This window comes from Phasianus colchicus, chromosome 5 (genome assembly GCF_987193195.1).
Source record: "Phasianus colchicus chromosome 5, bPhaCol1.hap1.1, whole genome shotgun sequence".
NCBI lineage: Eukaryota > Metazoa > Chordata > Aves > Galliformes > Phasianidae > Phasianus > Phasianus colchicus.
The window spans coordinates 4,200,688-4,219,071 of record NC_143440.1 but is presented as its reverse complement, the minus strand read 5'-3'; the positions used below and the strand labels follow the sequence as shown (position 1 = coordinate 4,219,071).

Here is an 18,384-nt window from a genome sequence, read left to right as displayed (position 1 = left end):
CTTGAAAATAACGGCCCACAACGCTGCAACTTCCTGCTTCCGGAGGGCGCCGCCAGGGTGCGCACTGCTACGCTTTGCGTCCCGCTGACGCGCGGGGCGGGACGCGCTGCCGGCCCGGAAGGGGCGCACGTGGGGCGCGGTGCGGGGATGGGCTCGCGGGAGGATCAGGCGGCTCGCTGCTCCGTGCCCACGGGGCCCGAGCGGGACGATGAGATGGCTGAGCTGTCTGACGGCGAGGAGGCCTGGGAGGAGGAGGAGCAGGGAGCAGGAGAGGGGCTGCGTGCCCACTGTCTTTTCTGCGATAGGTGAGCGGCCCCCAGGGCCGGGCTTCTTCTCAGGGAAAGGGCAGGCGTGCAGCAGGTGGGGCTCCCAGCCCCTCTGGTTGTGTCTCTGGCTCTGCCGTGTTATGCCCGTGTGTCGGAATGCAGTAGTGTGAGCTCTGTGCGTTACAGCTCCCACGTAGTAGCGCTTGAGTGCTGTATACTTAGTAACTCTCTGCTTGCAGGTGGTTCTGCAGCCCCGAAGATGTGTTCTGCCACTGTAACGCGGAGCACCAGTTTAATGTTCGTGATGTGGTCAGAAAACACGGTAGGTTCTGACCCTGACTTCTCTTTGGTACCTGTGTATCGGTGTCTGTTTAAAACAAATTGTGAATATCAGCTTAATGTTAGTGGGTTTCATGTTGGCGATAGGATATAGCAAAATGTATATTCGTGCTGGTTGTTACCTGCATGTTTTCTCTACTGAGAAAACCAGTCTCACTTCGGTTAGTAGCTCTCTTTTGGCTCGCTCTGAGTCTCTGCTTTGTCTCCTTAGGCATTGTGCTGAGGTAAGTGTGCATGGCCATGAATAGGGTTGAGCTGTTCACCTGTTTTGCAAGTTGCTATGTGATGTCTGGACTTATCACAGGAGAACCCTCTAATGATGACTTTTTAAGGTTGATTTCTGCTAGAATCCTGTGCGTTTAGGCCAAGATGGTCACTGAAGGAAGGAATGTAGAGGAGGATGCACGTGAAGCTAAGGGATAGTGCTTTGGAAGAGTTAAAGTGTTGAACTGCTGAACTTCAAATTCACATCCTACTGCTGGTAGAGGAAAACCTAGACAACAGGAAAGAGAGGATTGGAGTAACGGTATTTTGGGAGTGTGTATGAAAAATAGGAGAGAAGAAGTGTTGGGAACTACATGAAGTGTTTAGAAATCTGCAGATTCTAATACCTGGTCTGCTTACAGTCTAAAACCTAGTAGAAGGTATTTTGGGTTTACGTGGTATCCTCTCTGCTCTTGAGGAAAGTACATAATCAGAGTAACTTGATTGTTTTTAGTTAGGCTGCAGTTTTAGATCAGTATAAGTGTGTGTTCTTGATTAGTAGGATCAATTTACCTGTTTGTTTGTTTTTAAGCATAAAGCTGAAAATTGGACCACAAGCAGTCTAAAATATCAGCAAGATGGGCTGGTAGGAGATAAATATGGCTCTTCCAATCTACACTGCTTGCTAAATGAAGGAAATACTTGCTAGTGAGATGAGTTTGCGTGTTTTCTTTTCTTGATGTGGTAAAAGTATCTGTGCTAAAGATGAGGATTTCATAGTTTGGACCTAAAAAGAACAAAATTGTAGATGGCATAAGGAAGACTGTACCAGGTAATGATGTACACACTAAGGGGAAGCTGGCCAATTGAAGAAGTAATTACTAATCTTATCACTGTAAAACATGTGGATTTTCAGCAACACAAGCTGTCTCTGCTTTTTTTTTTTTGTTTCCAGGACTTGATTTTTATGGATACATTAAACTAATAAACTTTGTCAGGCTGAAGGTAAGTGTACCATGTAATATTTCTGTAGCTGATGTCTGCAGAATGTGAAATCAAGACGCTATGCTTTCAATGTTCCTTTTAAAAATAACTGTATGGCAGCTAGGATGATATTTCTAGAAATAAGAGTTCCATAGCCATTGATTGGTTTATTTAGGTGCGAGCATTTTAACTATAAAGTTGTTTTAATTTGAAATGTGTTTATTTAATGTGACTTCTTTTGTATCTATGAGATAAATTTTATACTTGCATGTTCTGTCATGCTATTTTGTTACTTCGTCTCGGCCTCTGACTCTTAGAGGTCTGGCTTAGTGCTGAGGTCACGTCTCAGTGACTGAAGTTTCTTGGTTAGCAAGCGTGATGGTGCTAAAGAGGCTTTTGTGGGAATGTGGGCCAGGCAGAACTCTGCTGCAGTGCCTGGAAACTTAGGTCTCAGAATGTAGAACTAAACTTTGCAAAAATAACTAGAAAAGCTGTTGGTTTTAAGTTAGGCTTGGCTAGCTTTTGTGTTTGTGGTGACCTGAATATAGGTTCTTTGGTGGTTCTGTGGATGTTTATGTTTATAATGAAGAACATCTTGCAAAACTGAGGTTTTTTAAATTAAATTTTCAATTTTACTTAAATTAAATTTTACTTGAATCCTTGGATGATTATTTAAAGCATAACTAACTACTCACAGTAAATCATAAAAATGGAAAAACTGGTCCAGAATCTGACCTCTCCTTTTCCTAAGAAATATTGATTATGCAAGTGGGAGAGAATGTAGCATTTCTGAAATTGATCCCTAAAGCACTGTGCATGTAGAAAGACTTTGCACAATTAAGATCTTGGCTTCACAGATCAGCTCTGTTGTAATCTGTGAGCCTGACACAGCTGGACACCTGAGTAAATTTGATTCCTGGCAGTGCAATCCTAAAGATACCTTTTGATATCAGTCAGTCTCCTGTGCTTGCTGCTTGTACTGGGTTTCACAGTCCTGTAACTACCTGGGTTTTGCTACCAGTCTAGCTTCTATATGTATTTTTGTGTTGTTCTATGGTCACCATGGTTGTAGCATCAGTATGCTATTTTGAATGTGTGCTGTCAGACTCAGGATGGAAGACAGAACTTAATTTCTTTACTGTTCTAGCTGCTTGTGCTTTAAAGCAGAATCTTTCTCAGCCCTTGCTATAAAACTGCTTTGGTAATGCCATGTTTATTTTAATGAGTGGAAGAAAAAACCTGTACTTATTTTCTTGAGTGACCTTGAGTGGTTTGTATTTTCAAAGGAATTTAGCCTACATGCTCTTTTCCTTTCCTCTAGAAACCTATGCCAGCTTATTTGAATTCACTCAGCAGCCCACTGCCTTGGGATGGAGAGGAATATCTGAAACCAGAGCTAGAAGATGATCTGCTGCTTCAGTTTGGTAAATAATTGTATTTTAGCGTGAGTATATTGTGTCTGGGAGGAAATGTGATGTTTACATCATGCAAAGTGGCCCTTGTGCTGAAATTATCTTGAGTATGCTTAAGAAAGTCCATATAATAGTTTAAGTCATATTGTCTGTTAGTTTCTATGGCTGGGATTTCTGTAGCCTTGTTTATTATCTGCATTTACTTACATTAAATATGTTCATAGTTGCCATGTGTAGTAATTAAGCAGATCAAAGGAGTGTTCCACCTATATTTCAGTGAGACTTCTATGAGATTTATAAGCCTTCTAAACATAGGCACTTAAAACTAGGTGACTTGAATAAAAATCCACAGTAGAAGAAAGGAGCAAGGACTTTGTTGTGTTGAAAATATCTTCATCTTTTATAGGGATTGTCTTTGGGTGAAGGGAGTGTGAGATAAAAGTTGTGCTTTGTACTGGTTCTGACAATGTTTGCTAGAAATCCTTAGTAATTCAGTTTGACTTTTGAACTTACTTTTGTAGCCTATGATCCTGCTACTGTCTTATTTGGTACTTGATTGTGCATCTTTCTTTTACCTAAACTGTAAGATATTTAAACTCTCCTGGAATTTTCCCACTCTGTACATACAGTCTGTCTGTTTCTAAACAAATCCTGCTGTTGGTAGCATGGATAGTGTCCTCTAGCATGCATTTAGTTTACATTTCACTGGATATAAGCCTGTCCAGTGTGTGCTCTTCACAGAAGTTACAGACTTCAGAGATATGTGGTTCTTTCAACTGCCTTTGCGATTGCTAAGAGTTATGGATTATGTGAACATCTCCAAATTGTATTTTAAGTATCAATTTGTATTTGAGGAACAAATAGTTGGCCTGCTATCATTAAGTGAAATAAACATAGAGATGTTTGTTTTATTTATTTTTGTTAATGAAGTCTTTTGCCTGACGAGCTGGCAATTGCTTAGAATGGATCACAGAATGGCCAGGGTTGGAAGGGACCTCAAGGATCATGAATCTCCAACCCCCCTGCCACATGAAGGGCCACCAACCTCCCCATTTAATTCTAGACCGGGCTGCCCAGGGCCCCATCCAATCTGGCCTTGAACACTTCCAGGGACAGGGACATCCACAAACTCTCTGGGCAGCCTGTTCCAGTACCTCACCACTCTCATAGTAAAGAACTTCCCTCTGACCTAAGTCTCCCCTCCCTCAACTTAAAACCATTTCCCTTTGTCCTGCAGTTATCTATCCTTCCAGAGTGTTGATTCCCCTCCCCTCTGTAGGCTCCCTTTAGGTATTGAAAGGCTGCAATGAGGTCACCCCGCAGCCTTCTTTTCTCCAGGCTGAACAAACCCAACTCCCTCAGCCTGTCTTCAAGGGGAAGTGCTCCCCTGATCATCTTCTTACTATGTTTGGAAATGTAGTAGCACTGTCTTCTTAACTGCTGACAACTATTTAAAGAAATCTCAGCTCAGGATTTATTTGTTTTGCTAACTCTGAGTTCACTTTTAGCATCTTGCTTTTATTGAGTTTCAGCAGTTAGCTCCCTCAAATTCATTGATGTTTCTTGTAGGCTCTGACTACGTTTACAAATTGTCCAAAGATAGAAATAGCAGTACTGGTAGTGTATTTTGTTTCTAAGGAGGTTTTTGGTTTTTCCGCCTCTCTATTTCAACAGATACGGAAGACCTATGTGTACCCACAGACATTTGGTGTTCTAATGGTTTAAATGATACCACGGTGCTCCTTAAACAATTAAAACATGCAGAATACAGAGCAAGACTTGCAGAAGCAGCGTTTGCTAGAGCACAAGATGATCTTCAGAAAATGAGGTAAGTGCTTCAGCTGAAGCTTTTTTTATCTGATGTGTTTTAGACAAGGTAAAACAGTTTCTAAGACCAACAGAAATTGAAAGAAGTGGTAGAATATAACAGTGGAATGAAACTCATATGTTGTGTTGGGAATTTGGGGTGATTTAATTTTTCTCTTCTCAGTGATGGGTAAAATTCTAAAAACTGCATAAATAAAGTATGGTTAGGAAGGCTAAATAAACACCCAGCATAGAAATGTGTACTTTTCTTCAGACCACTCTGTTTTTTAAAAAGCCTACTTTTCCAGTAGGCTTTTAAATCTGAATTAAGTGTTGAAGATGTATACAGTGAAGAAGAGGGAGGTATTATCAACTGAAACCTAAGACATAAAGCATCTTGAGAGATATTTTTGTTCAGCTTCAGTTTTCCCCCCCCCGCTTACTTTTGTTTTTAAGTGGAATCCAGTTCCTTCAATAGCTGTCTGTACGTGATGCTTGTAAATCTTGAGGTCTTCAGAATGCAGGTTAATGATGCATATGCATAAAAACAGGAATTTAAGTTTCTTTAGAGATCACATGAGATTAAATGCTATATGGAAGTATCATTTCAAGAAAACGACTGCAGTGATCAGGCACTGAAAAACTGAATTAACCGAACTTAATTCATACACTCCTTCAAATCCCAACAACTATGACAAAATAGGCAGTTTTGTTTTAAGAATTTCAGATCTTCACTTGCAATTTCTTTTCAGCTCTCTAAGCTTCATTCAGCCTAACATATTTTAGGTTTGTTCATCAAGCTACCCCTTGGTATGAGTGAGACCCTTTAACTGCTCTTTTTTGGTGTAGGTTTTTCCAGTTCAGAAGGATCAGCCGGCAGGAAAAATAGCCAGATGTAGATGTGATAAAGCAGCCTGCTGTGAAATTATAAACAGATCAACCAGCTACATCATAGTAGCTTACATGCTGTAATTTGTATTGATACCAGTTTGTACTGTTATTTATGACTCTGTACAGGTGGTTCTTTTCAGGTAGACAACACAGGGCTTCCCTCAGTGCAATTAAAGTAGCTCAGAAGTCAAATGCAAAGTGGAAATTAATGAAAGGGACCTTAAGCTACACAACCTGTTTTTTCTGTTGTCTTTGGTCATTGAAATTGGTTTATGCCAGTATTTAGAAGGCTGGTTTACTGACCTGAACTTCTAGAATATAAAAGCTAGGTGAAGGAGTTTTCTCGTGCTTTACCTGTCTGCAGCGACTTCCTGGGAGACAATGCAACTGTAATTTGTCTCAGTTGCAGCATGCTTATATTATGCAGATTTTTCTCTCTAGAATTGGGAAAAAATGGTAGGTGTTTTAATGACTGTTTAGGATCAGTTGTGCAGCTCTCTGGAAATTGTTGCCTTATGAGTGCTAGAATATGGGAGTGCCTGCTAAATGAGTATGATGTAATATCTGAGGAAATGTTTCTCCAGTCTTGCCAGGCTCTGCAGTCATTTATGATGAAGTTCGTTTCACCCTAATACTAAAGCTTTAAAGTTCATTCTGTAGTTGTCCACGAGTTATTCACTGATGTATGCTGTATGGTTCTTAAGTGCTGTTTTTTTACTGAGTCCATATATACGTGACACGACATGACCTATGTTGTTGCCCTGTAGATGTTTACCACTGTGGCTCTAGCTTTTGTACTAGACCAGCAAGTGCAGAACAGATAATTCCTATATAAAAATAGAAATGAAATATGAATTGTGGCTGGCACATAGATAAATACAGTGAGTGTTTCAGTGCTGATATTTACTGCTTAAATTGAGAGAGAAATGCTGAAGGATATTGCACCAAATGCTGGATCATCATGCAGCAGCCTCCAGGCGCCAGCAGAGGGAGGTTGTGCACATTTAAAGCCTATGCCAGACCCGTTGTTGTAGAAGCCCCTGGGCAGTCTGGATTCCTTAACTCTTTCAAGCCCCTGTCCCCACCTCCCGGTTGTGCTCTCATAAGCATGTCTCAAGAGTATATTTCAAATTGATTACAGACAATTTGCACAGGATTTCGTGATGAACGCAGATGTCGGAAGCAGCTCATCATCCAACACCATTGCAGACCTTCATGAGGATGAGGATGGTGTTTACTTCAGCTCCTATGGGCATTATGGGATACATGAAGAGATGCTGAAGGTTAGAAAGTGATCTCAACTACATCTTAGTAGGACTAAAGAGGAAAGATGGAACGAAGTGGGCTGTGTGCCTGTAAATATACTGCAGAGCAGCTGCATTTTTAACCCTTTCTATGCAAAATATTTTTTTCTTTTGGAGATTGAGTTCCTATTTTCAGTTTTATTCCTTTTGTGTAAGTTCTGTTTACTGTACAGGAAACACTAGATACATAAAATCATTCACTACAGATACAGGTTTTGAAATGTTGCAGTTCCCATACCACAACTCTACCTTGGCAGAAGCAACTTTTCGTGTAGGCTTAAAAGACAAGTGAAATAATGTGGTACAGACAATGGAAAATATAAACTTAGAAAAATTCAAACAATTGGAGTTTGTAAGGCAAACTCCAATATGAAATATTGTAGTTTTCTGTTGCATTAAGTAAACTGAAATTGTAGGTATTTGTGCACTATCCAACATACTGATAATAGAACACTGAACAGCTGGAAAAATTATATGCACTACTTATATAGTAAAGATGATATAAAATAGTCTGAATTGTTCAAAGAGAAACCTGTAATGCCCTTTTAACTTCAAAAAAGAAAACAATGTTATAAAATAAAAATAATGTTATAATTGGCATGCAAATCAACATCCCTTAATGCTTCCTTTCAGAGAAAATGTCATAGGTAAGAATGTTGTAAGCAGATTTATTGTTTTATGGCATAAATAAACAAAATTCTTTCCTACCTGTATGGATAAAATACGAACTTGTGAAGTAACTTAGTCCTTACAGGTAGTATATGTATCCTTCTGTGTTGTAGATCATTTAGTGGCCCCACTGTAGAAACGCTCATGAATCTGTATTAAGAATAGTGTAAGTATGAGGTAGATTATAAGGGGGAGGGAGTGTTGTGGAGGAACAAAGCACTTCTGCAGAGGTAGAGAAATGTTCTCTGGAATGCGTAAGCTAGGGAAATATGTTCAAAATCTTGAAGATAAATGATTGAAGTTGGGTTTGACAGCCAGTTGTATTAAAAATTAAGAAAAGTGTTTGAGATGTCACTGGGCATGGATGAAGAAGCCTTTGCTACTAAAGTTCTTAGTAGTTCTGCATCTCTGCAAAGGATTGGTTTTAAAAAAAATCATATTCTGTTGATTTCAGGGAATGTTTGTCAGGATGCATTTCAGAATTCTGACTTCTTTTCTGAACAGGAGAGCACTGATTTTTACCATGTATAAATTGAATGTTTTGCTGTGTGCCTGATGTTTACTTAGATTTTGGTGCATTAGCCTTATTTAAATCGGCAAGTCACTTGCTACATTTGAAGTTTGAAGAAAGGAGGCTGTCTGCATTTTGTCTGACAACACTCTGTTTTGAAACCTTTTTTTTTTATGCATAGTAATGACAGCACAAAGTTTGTTTATTTCTTTTACTGCACTTATTTCAAATATGGGAAAGATAACTGCTGCTTTTCAGTAGTGAAATGGCTAGTCATTTCCCTGTTCATTTTATTTTTTTTCTTGAGAATGTCTTGTATATTATCTGAGTGAAATTTCTTACTATTTTATTTAAAAAAACAAAATAAAACAAAAAAAGTGTGACATGGCAATGGTGAGTGAAAGTAATTCATAAGTAGAGAGACCTGAAAGTGAATGACTGTGGCTTACTCAAGATGTAGTGCATATAGGAGACACAGGATCTAGCATTATATTGATTAAGCTGGGGCAGTGCTGAGGCAGTGTGAGTGGGCAGGATGTAATGCTGAAAGCTTTCGAGCTGACTGCATTATTGATTGATGTTGAACCTTTTCTTTTACCCTATTTTGGTTGTTTCAGCAAATACTGTGATAGAAGTGAACTACTAAAATAGTTGTAACTTAATATTTTTTCTCTATATAATCTTGTAGTAATCAAATATAATTTTAAAGGATTCATTTTTTTATTCATATTCTTGTGTACTTTTAAAGTACAATTTTCTAGATTGTTTGGGCTGTATGTGAGATGATGCTTTTTAACCTTAACCTGGATTTTAGGGTTTTCAAGACTGAGTGTAGCTTAGTTTGTCTAAGTAATTTTTTATGAATGTACCCTTTGTTCTAACCCTGATCTTTTTTTCCTAATAAAACACTTTTTCTTCCTCACTAGAGGAAATTTATGTATTTTTTTCTAAAAATTATCTGCCATAATAAAAGAATGTAATCTTGATTATTTTTTTTTTTTTACTTTAGTATTATTTCTAGACCAAATTTCTTAGATAAAGATTACTTTTGTAAGGCTTTCATTTGCATTGTTCTAACATTTGGCTTACAACAGCAATTTCAAAACTGACTCTTAGCTGTAAATTTGTGTACTGGCTGATGCATATTAAATGGATTAATATATCACCATGCTGGCGGATTGAGCTACACCATTAGCTTTCAGACATTAAGATATTATAAATGCTTAGGTAGATGCTTATTAGGAGCTTTAAAGCAACCAAAAATCAAACACAGAAGGTCAATATGGTGTAAGTTGTTTTTTTTTTCTTTGTGATTTTTTTGTTTTTGCTATTTTTTTCCTTTACTTACAGAGTTTCAGCTGAATTGATTTGCTTAGGCAGTAAATTTTAAAGGATTGTAGTACAGAACTTCATTGTTGTAGAATCCTTACAAGTGTAGTAGTAACAAAACATCTATAGGATAGGTTAAAAGCCAGTTGCTCAGCATGTTTGAACTGTATCTTGTATACAGATAAGCCAAGTAAACATTGTATGTTTTTTTGTTTAAATCATAGGATAAAGTGCGTACAGAAAGCTATCGTGACTTCATCTATCAAAATCCACATATCTTCAAGGACAAGGTGTGTAAAACAGTTCAGAAAATTCAGTAATTTCTGTTTTTTTTGTTTGTTTCTGTTCCTTGAAGTAGTAGAAATGGTACAGACCAGCTACTTTGTGGCTTTGGAAATGGAGTATTGCACTGACAAGGTTTGATTTAATAGACTCAGCTTTTATTAGGTGATAGAATGTTATTCAGCTGCTGGAAGGTGGATAGTGCTGATAACAGAAGTGTTGATTGCTGTTGTCATTGTTGTGTGTGCTGTGTCAGGATGTTCATTAATTATGTTGGCAGGGTTGGTTTGAGCCTTTCTTGTCTAGTATATTAAGCAGAATCCATCTTAGAGGGGCTCAACCAGAATTTAAGTGAATTTCAATCTGTGCCTGACTTCAGATATCCTAGGAACACTGAGTAATTAAAACTGGATAAGAATTCACACGCAACTGACTTGTTGAATTGTTGCTTAATGTATGCAGACTAGGTTATTACTAAGGGACTTGGAATCAGCAGCTGGTATTTCACTTGCAGTGAGGAAAAAAGAGACCTGTCGTTATGATCCTACTGTGGTTATGACCCCAGTGCAGTTGTAACCTGCTTGTCCTGTGTATTTTGCTTGGGTATTTCTGATGAGTTTGATGTCTGAGTTATGCTGCGCAGGCTTCTGTTCTGGAGTAGCTTTCATCCACTTACTACTTAACCATTTTTCAGCTGGCAGGTTCATGGAAGCACATGACTTCCAGTTTTTATTTGAATTTTGATTGATACTTTGTTAATCAGCAAGACTTGAGAATAATTATCCTAACTCTAACAACCCTCTGCTAAATTTCTCCACAAGAATGTTGTGGGGGAGAGTACTGAAGTCCAGGCAGACCACATTGACAGCCATACCTTGGTCTAGCATTAGGTGGAATGGTTGGTGGCCCTGCGTGTGGCAGGGGGGTTGGAGATTCATGATCCTTGTGGTCCCTTCCAACCCTGGCAATTCTGTGATTCTGTGATTCTGTAATTGTGGAGGAAATGAAGGTGTGCACATCTTATAGTTACTCTTTATATTTCTTACATCAGATTTCTTTTAGCAACAGCATGGGGAAAAAATATATATATTTTTGCTTCAGCTCATGTCATAAGCCTGTTTTTACTAAACACAGCTAAGCTTTTCATTGCAATGACAGCAGGCAAAAGTGTCTTGAAAACACGATACTGACAGTTTGTTGAAAGTTGTGAATGATCGGATAGCTTGATAGCTCATCCAGCAGGGCAGAAAGATTCAGTAAAGAAAGAAAACTTTCTCGTGTGTAGTTAAGTTTCACAGATGAACCTTGAAATTGTTAACTTTTTCACAGAGGGCAGTTGATCTCTGAGTTCCCAATTAGCTTGTATTGAGGTGACCAGTGGGTTGCAGATTTCTGCTTAAGGAGGTGTTCACATGCTTTGTTTTGTGGCGTATGATGCTCTCAAAATCATATTAAAGAGTGAAACTTCCATCTTGAGAAAATAGGCTGATTCCTTTTAAAACTTTGTTTATAATTCCAAAAAAAGTGAATAAAAGGAATAGTCTGACACAGTGTTTCCAAGATTCTTGTACCTATAGAAATTATATATGGCATTTCCTTGTAGAAGATAGGTGGCGATGCTTTTTGTTGTTTATGAAAGGATAGCTGTGAGAGTAGTTTATTATAAAGAGCTTATCTAAACTTTTAATTAATAATCTGAAGCGTCCCTTAGTGGTGCATTTGTGTGAATTGGATGAAAACAGAGTATCTATATGTCATCAATGCTGTATTGAGGAGAAACAATGAGTTTTTAAAACATCCTTTCTACTAAGAATTCATAGATGGAATTAATTTAATTGACCAAATTAGCTAAAATCCTGTTTTTTCTGAATTTGAAGTACTTTTTTTTTTTCCTGTTATGAGAACAAGAATATCAGTTTGGGTTCAGCTGCAGAGAAAAACATGATAAATGCATTGTGTTATGATATAGTCAGATCACTAGTCCAGCTGTTCCAGATCCCTGGTGAGAGGCCATATGTGATCGCTGCAAGAATGTGTTGGCTGCATACCCTTGTCCTTAGGCTAATTGGTGATCATTCTGCTTGTCTTTCCCTTCCTCAGATGTGTTCCAGCTTGTTCATATTCTCTCCCTTACCTTTTTCTCCATCCCTGTCCCCTGCCTAAGTCTAGATGAGTTCCATCTGGGTTTTTAAGGGACCAGGGCAGCTGTCCAAATGTTGTCCATTTTGATTTTTTTCCTGTTTGTGGTGATTGCTCTCTTGCATGCAACTGCATGTTAAGAGCATTCTTTTGCAGAGGTTTATTTTTGGCTCTGACTCCCAGCTATCATGGTTCAGCAGTTCTGTTAACTACCATGGTCAAGTGCTAGAACAGATGATTCTGGGGGCATGAGATTTCAGCAGCTGCAGGAACATTCTATTCACTTTCTATTCCTGTCTCCAGAAGATTTCAGCCTAAGCACTTCTGTAGCCTTTGATACTCCTACACTACTTGTCGCAGATGGGTCACAGATCTTTGGAAAAAAGCTGCAGAGTACAAGTAGAACAACTGTATCTCCAACTTTTGTTTCAGAGGTAGTTCCTTGGATGCTAGTGTTTTCTAGGCTGATTCCAGATAGTATGAAGGTAGGTGGCATTCACTTCATCAATTGCTGCTTCCCTGTACACCACAACAGAAGTCAATTTACACTTTGTTGTAAAGTATAAAAGGGTATTTTAATTCCTTTGGCCTCAGTGTTGTTGCTCTGTATCCACCCTCAAAATGCAGAAGTTGTATAATATCCAGTACAAACATGCCTATTGTATAGAACATTCGTGAGCTGAAATTCTGAAAATTTGTAGCATGAAATTTAAAAGGGCTTCTGTAAGTTTTTTTTGTTGTGCTAAGCAGTCTTAATTCTTCATTCGTAAGAGTGCATTATTGCCTTGAAATATTTTATAGAAAGGAGTTGTAATTCTCAAGTGTGAGATTGATTACTAACTGATGTGATATTTCCTTAATGAATTAATGCCATGTCTTGAAAGCTGTGAAGACCATTTTATAACAGTGGAATCTGTGCTAAGGGGAGCTAGTGAAATAAGTTGGTACTCCCTTCTAATGGATGATCTTTTTGATTACTGTTACTACTAGTTTCAATGCTGCTAATACTTAATAGTAGGTAAGGCACACTGGTGTTACAAATGACTAGGCATTTTTTTCTTTTTGTATTCTTGTTTTGAAGCATATCATCTTCAAATCTTAATGATCTCTTAAATATCATATTGAGTTTTTGTACTTGAAGAGAAGAATGAAACACAAGCATGTAATTATGATTTAAAGTCAGAAATCTTAAGATGTAAGATAGGAACAGTTGTGTGAATTTACTTTGGATTAAAAAGGACATAGCCAATGAAGAAGATAAATATTGATATAGTAAGAATGTTGAGAAAATGCATTCTCAGTGTTGAACAGTCTGTGGTTGAGACTTTTTTCTTATGCAAATAGATATGAATTTTCAGTGACTTCAGATGTTTTTTATGATGAGCGATGTAGATATTTTAGAATTAATTTGTTAATGTTTTTTTACACTTGCTGAAATTACTTAACAGATCTACTTAAAGAAAATATAAAGGCTTTTGGCTTTGTGTATGTTTATATATACATTATCTTCTTGTGCTATAATTGGAATTAAACTGCTAGAAAGAATTAAAATTTTTCATTAGACTTAAGGAGAAACTGCAAAGTTACAATGTGCTAAATTCAGTTGTTAGAATGATTCACTAATATTACAATTCTTAAGGCTCTAATTTCTTCTTTCTCCTATTTATTTAACTTTTTAGTTGTTTCCTAAGTAATTACTTGGAATGATTTTTCTTGTGCAAATGATTTAATCAGCAGCAGGAGCTGGTCTGTCTTATTGCCAGTCTGTAAAAAAAAGACAGAGGATACTGTATGAGATCTGAAGTTACAGTTGTGATTTGACTTGGATATCTGAATGTAATAGGAAGATCTGATGCTACCTTTTTTTTTTCTTCCATTAGAATGTGTTATCTTTCTGATGTGGAAGGACACATAAGAAAAATCAGAGCAAAAGAAATAAATGGAAGCAGAAATATGTTGCTTATTCATTTCAGGTTGTTTTGGATGTTGGCTGCGGAACTGGAATACTCTCCATGTTTGCTGCCAAAGCAGGTGCGAAGAAAGTGATTGGAGTAGACCAATCTGAAATCATTTATCAAGCCATGGACATCATTAGGTAGGAAAGCTCTGAAAAACATGTATGGTAAATATTGCTGTAAAAAGTTACTGAAATTTTTCCTAATTAATGATCAAGTATCACTTGGTATGTCTTTTACTGAAGTCATTCTTTGATCTGAAGATTAAAACAGGTTTTAATTTCTGTAAGCTAATTTTCTAGATTACAGAAAATTGAAAGCTTCACTTTACTGTGTCCATTTAAATACAAATATATATATATTTAGATCTTCCTGTTGGAACTGTGGTGGATTTGAAGGAAAAAAAAAACAAAACAGCTTGTTATGGAATCTCACCAGGGTTGGAAAACACCTCCAAAGTGATCCACTCCAACCATCCGCCTACCACCAGTATTTCCCCACTAAACCATGCTCCTTAGTACAGCATATAATTGTTCTTGAACACCTCCAGGAACAGTGACTACACCACCTCCCTGTGTAACCTGTTATGTATTAGCTATTTTTACCAGTTTTAACAGCATCAACAGAAATGTTCCAAATTTTATGATTATATGGTATTAACCTTTCTCTAGAAAGATTTTCTATGTTAGTATATTTAAGGGACTCTCTCTTTGTGGAGAGTAATAAAAGTCTGCTACCTCATTTTATTTAATTGGAAACATATTGTGCTCCGTTCTTTGCACTAGTTGGTGATTACCATTGTACCCTATTTTCTATAGTTTGAGGAGAAAAAAAATCCGTTTTAACAGCACTATACCAGCATGCTATTTGTGGGGTTGCTGAGAAAAGATGTTTCAGTGAAAACTATAAATACAGTGTGTACCATATAAACTGTCACAGAATTACATAGAGTAGAAGGGACCCCTGGAGGACATCTGGTCTAGCCACCATTCAGTTCAGGTTCTGCAGGTGGCTCAGATGTCCTTTGGTCAAGTTCTGAACATTGCCACTTATGTCTGAACTTCTCTGGCAAATGTCTTATTTGACTAGCCTCACTCTTATTTTTTTAAATATTAAATTGAAATTTCTATGATTGCAGCTTTTGTCCACTGCCTCTCGTCCAGTCTATGTGATATTATAGAGGCTTGCTTTATCTTCTCTTCAACCTCATGTTAGGTAGGGGCAAGCATTGGGTACTCACCTTTTATCCTTTCTTTCTTAAAGCTAAGGAAACCCACTTCTCAGTCTCTCTGAGTGTCATGTGCTCCAGGCTCTGGTTATACTGGTGGATCCCACATGTCACTGTCTTGTACCGCAGGTCTCTCATCTGGATGCTGTACTCCAGGTGTATTTTCACAAGTGTCAAATAGTAGGAAATATTTGTTCCTTGATTGCTGCTACCATCTTCTGTATGTGACACAGCTGGTGATTATTTCTACAAGGGCATGCTGGTTGCTTATGTTCAACTTGTTCACCAGCACCCCTTGTTAGAACAGGGTGGAGAGAAGCAAGCAGAGTTGATTTCTAACCCTCAAGAACCAATCTGTCTTGTTTTGTGGGATTATTCCAGCTGAGGTGCTCTTGGTCTTTGCAAAGCTGAGGTTCCTATCAGCTCATTTCTGGTCTCTACCTTCTAATTTCCTCAGTTTCTTCTGCTTTCCTCAGTTGAGATTCATCCAAAAATTTTATAAGGGTGCATTCTGTCCCATCGTTTATGTTGCTCAACTGGTGTCAGATCTAGCACTGAATCCTGAGGGACATTTCTGATACCTGGCTGTCTCTTAGACTTTGTATTACTTATCTCAACTCTTTTGAATCTCATGGTCTTGGAAGGCTTTCCTCTCATGTAATAATTTATTTATCTATTCTGTGTTTCACTAATTTACCTTTATTGGGATAGTATTGGAGGCTTTGAGTTTGTGTAAAAATAAAACAGTGATGCCTGAGCACATAAGGATTTCTGAGCTTGAAGCATGGGAAATGTAGGTTAAGATATGTATTGTTAATAGCTGAGGTTTATAATGTTTCTTTTTTTTTATTCAGAGCGTCTGTGAAATAGGAAGCAAAAGTAGCTGCTGAGGAATTTGGGGATCACAGTTCATGAGATTTTAATGATACAGTAATATTGTTCTTGAGGTGTAATGCTGGGGACACAACATATCACACTTGGATGCTGTAACCTTTTTCTGTTAAATAAATATCTGGTTAAGAAAAGTGCTTTATTAAGTATTAGTTGCAATGTGCATAAATAGCATCCGAGTTGTTTTTTTCCTACAATCTGTAAACTACTTCTTTATATGTTACAATTGAAATTAAATATGTAAATAAAAATACTGGTTTATTGTGTCCTTGTGCAGTGTCATTAATGATGTTATCTTTACGTCCTTTTTACTCTGAAAATATTGATACAAATGATAGTTCTTTTACATTTTATTTTTCCCTTTGAACTTCTGTTTTAACTCCTGTTTACAAAACTAAGTGTGATATTAGTGGTGAACTGCTATTCTTCTAAGGGAAGGCTGTCAAATGTGGAGAATTTAATTGATGTTTCTTGCAGCCCACGTGTTCAAACAGCCCTTTGACCCTTTCCCTCATTTTTTTCTGATCTTTCTTCTATTGTCTTCTAGATGGATTTTTTAATGTGATTACTGATTTGCATTGAGAGTCAGACAGTGTGAGAGAGTAAGATGTCAGGCTGTGCAAGAATAATATTGCCTCTTAGTCCTTTTTTGGGGGAGGAGGGAAGAAGTGCTAAGTAAGAGACATCACTATATCTCTCTTGACAGCATCTAATGGAAATATAAACTAACTGGCTTATGTTATGACTTGCAGATTAAATAAACTTGAAAATACCATTACGTTAATCAAAGGAAGAATTGAAGAAGTAGATCTGCCTTTGGAGAAAGTGGATGTAATTATATCTGAATGGATGGTAAGGCATATGAATGTTCTTTTCAAAGCATTGCTGTTCTTAGGAAATAAATTCATTGTTTCTTTATAAGTGCCTGAAAAGTTGTTCTTCAAGGATTGCTTTTTAAACCAACAAGATGTTGTGCTTATAGCAGTGTTTTTCATAACCTAGGAGGTGGTATGACAGTTTAAATTACATGGTATTCAAATAAAATTCATCATCTTCCTTGTTCATGTTATTTCAAGTCAAGGTTCTGTAAGTACAGTTCAGCTGTTTTGGACATAGCCAATAAGTTGGAGTTACATAGTTGAGTGTGCAAATCTATGGAAGTATTCTATATTTGTGAATAATAGTATTACAGTGGCTCTTATGATAATACTTGAGATGTTTTGTATTAGTCATGTAGCTTAGATGATTTTGATAAATAAAATACCTTTGAGTCCATGAAGACAACTCAAGACTGTCCTGACTCTGCAGGAAAAGTGAATTAGAGGAGTGTGTATGCTGGGAAATTTATAAATAGAGAGAACTTGAAAACATCATTGCTACTGATTGCAGAGTTTTTAGTATATGAATGAAACAACTGATGGTAAAAGTGCATGATGGTGATGATAATGGATAATTTGTGTGCTGCTTAATGCATTTCCTTTTGGTTATTTCCTGGAATGTGTTTGATTTCAGGTGCTGGACTGTTATAATTCTTTCACCTGCTTTCTTACAAACACAGTTGTGCTTGCTGCCTTCCACGGATACTAATAAAGAAATCTGTTTGACAAGACCCAGGGTCAGGCTGAATGTAGTGGCTTAGTCTGTTCATTGTGAAAAGTCTGATAGGAAATACTCTGACTTTTTTTGTGGACTTCCACAATTCAGTTTCCTATGTCACAGACCTTGAAAAAGCTTTTAAAAAAAATGTTGATGTTTTTCCATAATAATTGCCACTGTTTGGATTTGAATTTAAAGGCTAGAAGAATTTTTCATTAAGATCAGTAATGAAAGCTTATATTTTTTTGTGTTGTTTTTGACAAATTGTGGCTATTCTACATGCAAAGAGGCCTTTGGGCATGTTCACTATGCATCCGTATGTATTTAACTTTCAGATAAAGGTGAAAATAAATTGTTCTTAAGTATTTTTGTGTGCTGACAAACTATAAGTATTTTTTGTTCCACTGCTGCAAAGAATGTTATGTGAAGCATGAGCTGAATTTAATGTGGGGGTCACTTGTTTCAATGGAGATTTAAACTATTGGTAGTAGTGGATTAAAAAACAGTGTGTTATGATTGGTGATTTCTGACAGCACTGTGACTTCACTAGAAACAACAATAGCTCTTTCGAGAAAACT

General features: G+C 37.3%; 1 protein-coding gene across 5 annotated transcripts in view; it reads left to right on the top strand.

Annotated features, from left to right (window-relative positions):
- The first annotated feature begins 45 nt into the window (after positions 1-45).
- Positions 46-18,384, top strand: part of PRMT3 (protein arginine methyltransferase 3) — a 54,639-nt gene continuing 36,300 nt past the window's right edge. For 3 of the 5 annotated variants that reach the window (XM_090140195.1, XM_090140194.1, XM_090140193.1), the window contains exons 1-9: positions 47-305; positions 506-588; positions 1,765-1,814; positions 3,115-3,217; positions 4,880-5,033; positions 7,044-7,185; positions 9,940-10,005; positions 14,110-14,231; positions 16,963-17,062. In XM_090140195.1, the coding sequence (XP_089996321.1) occupies positions 148-305; positions 506-588; positions 1,765-1,814; positions 3,115-3,217; positions 4,880-5,033; positions 7,044-7,185; positions 9,940-10,005; positions 14,110-14,231; positions 16,963-17,062 (978 nt within the window). In that variant the 5' untranslated portion in view covers positions 47-147. Of the gene's footprint in view, positions 306-505; positions 589-1,764; positions 1,815-3,114; positions 3,218-4,879; positions 5,034-7,043; positions 7,186-9,939; positions 10,006-14,109; positions 14,232-16,962; positions 17,063-18,384 lie in introns of all 5 variants that reach the window. The other 2 variants (XM_031607181.2, XM_090140196.1) reach the window with 2 other exon arrangements.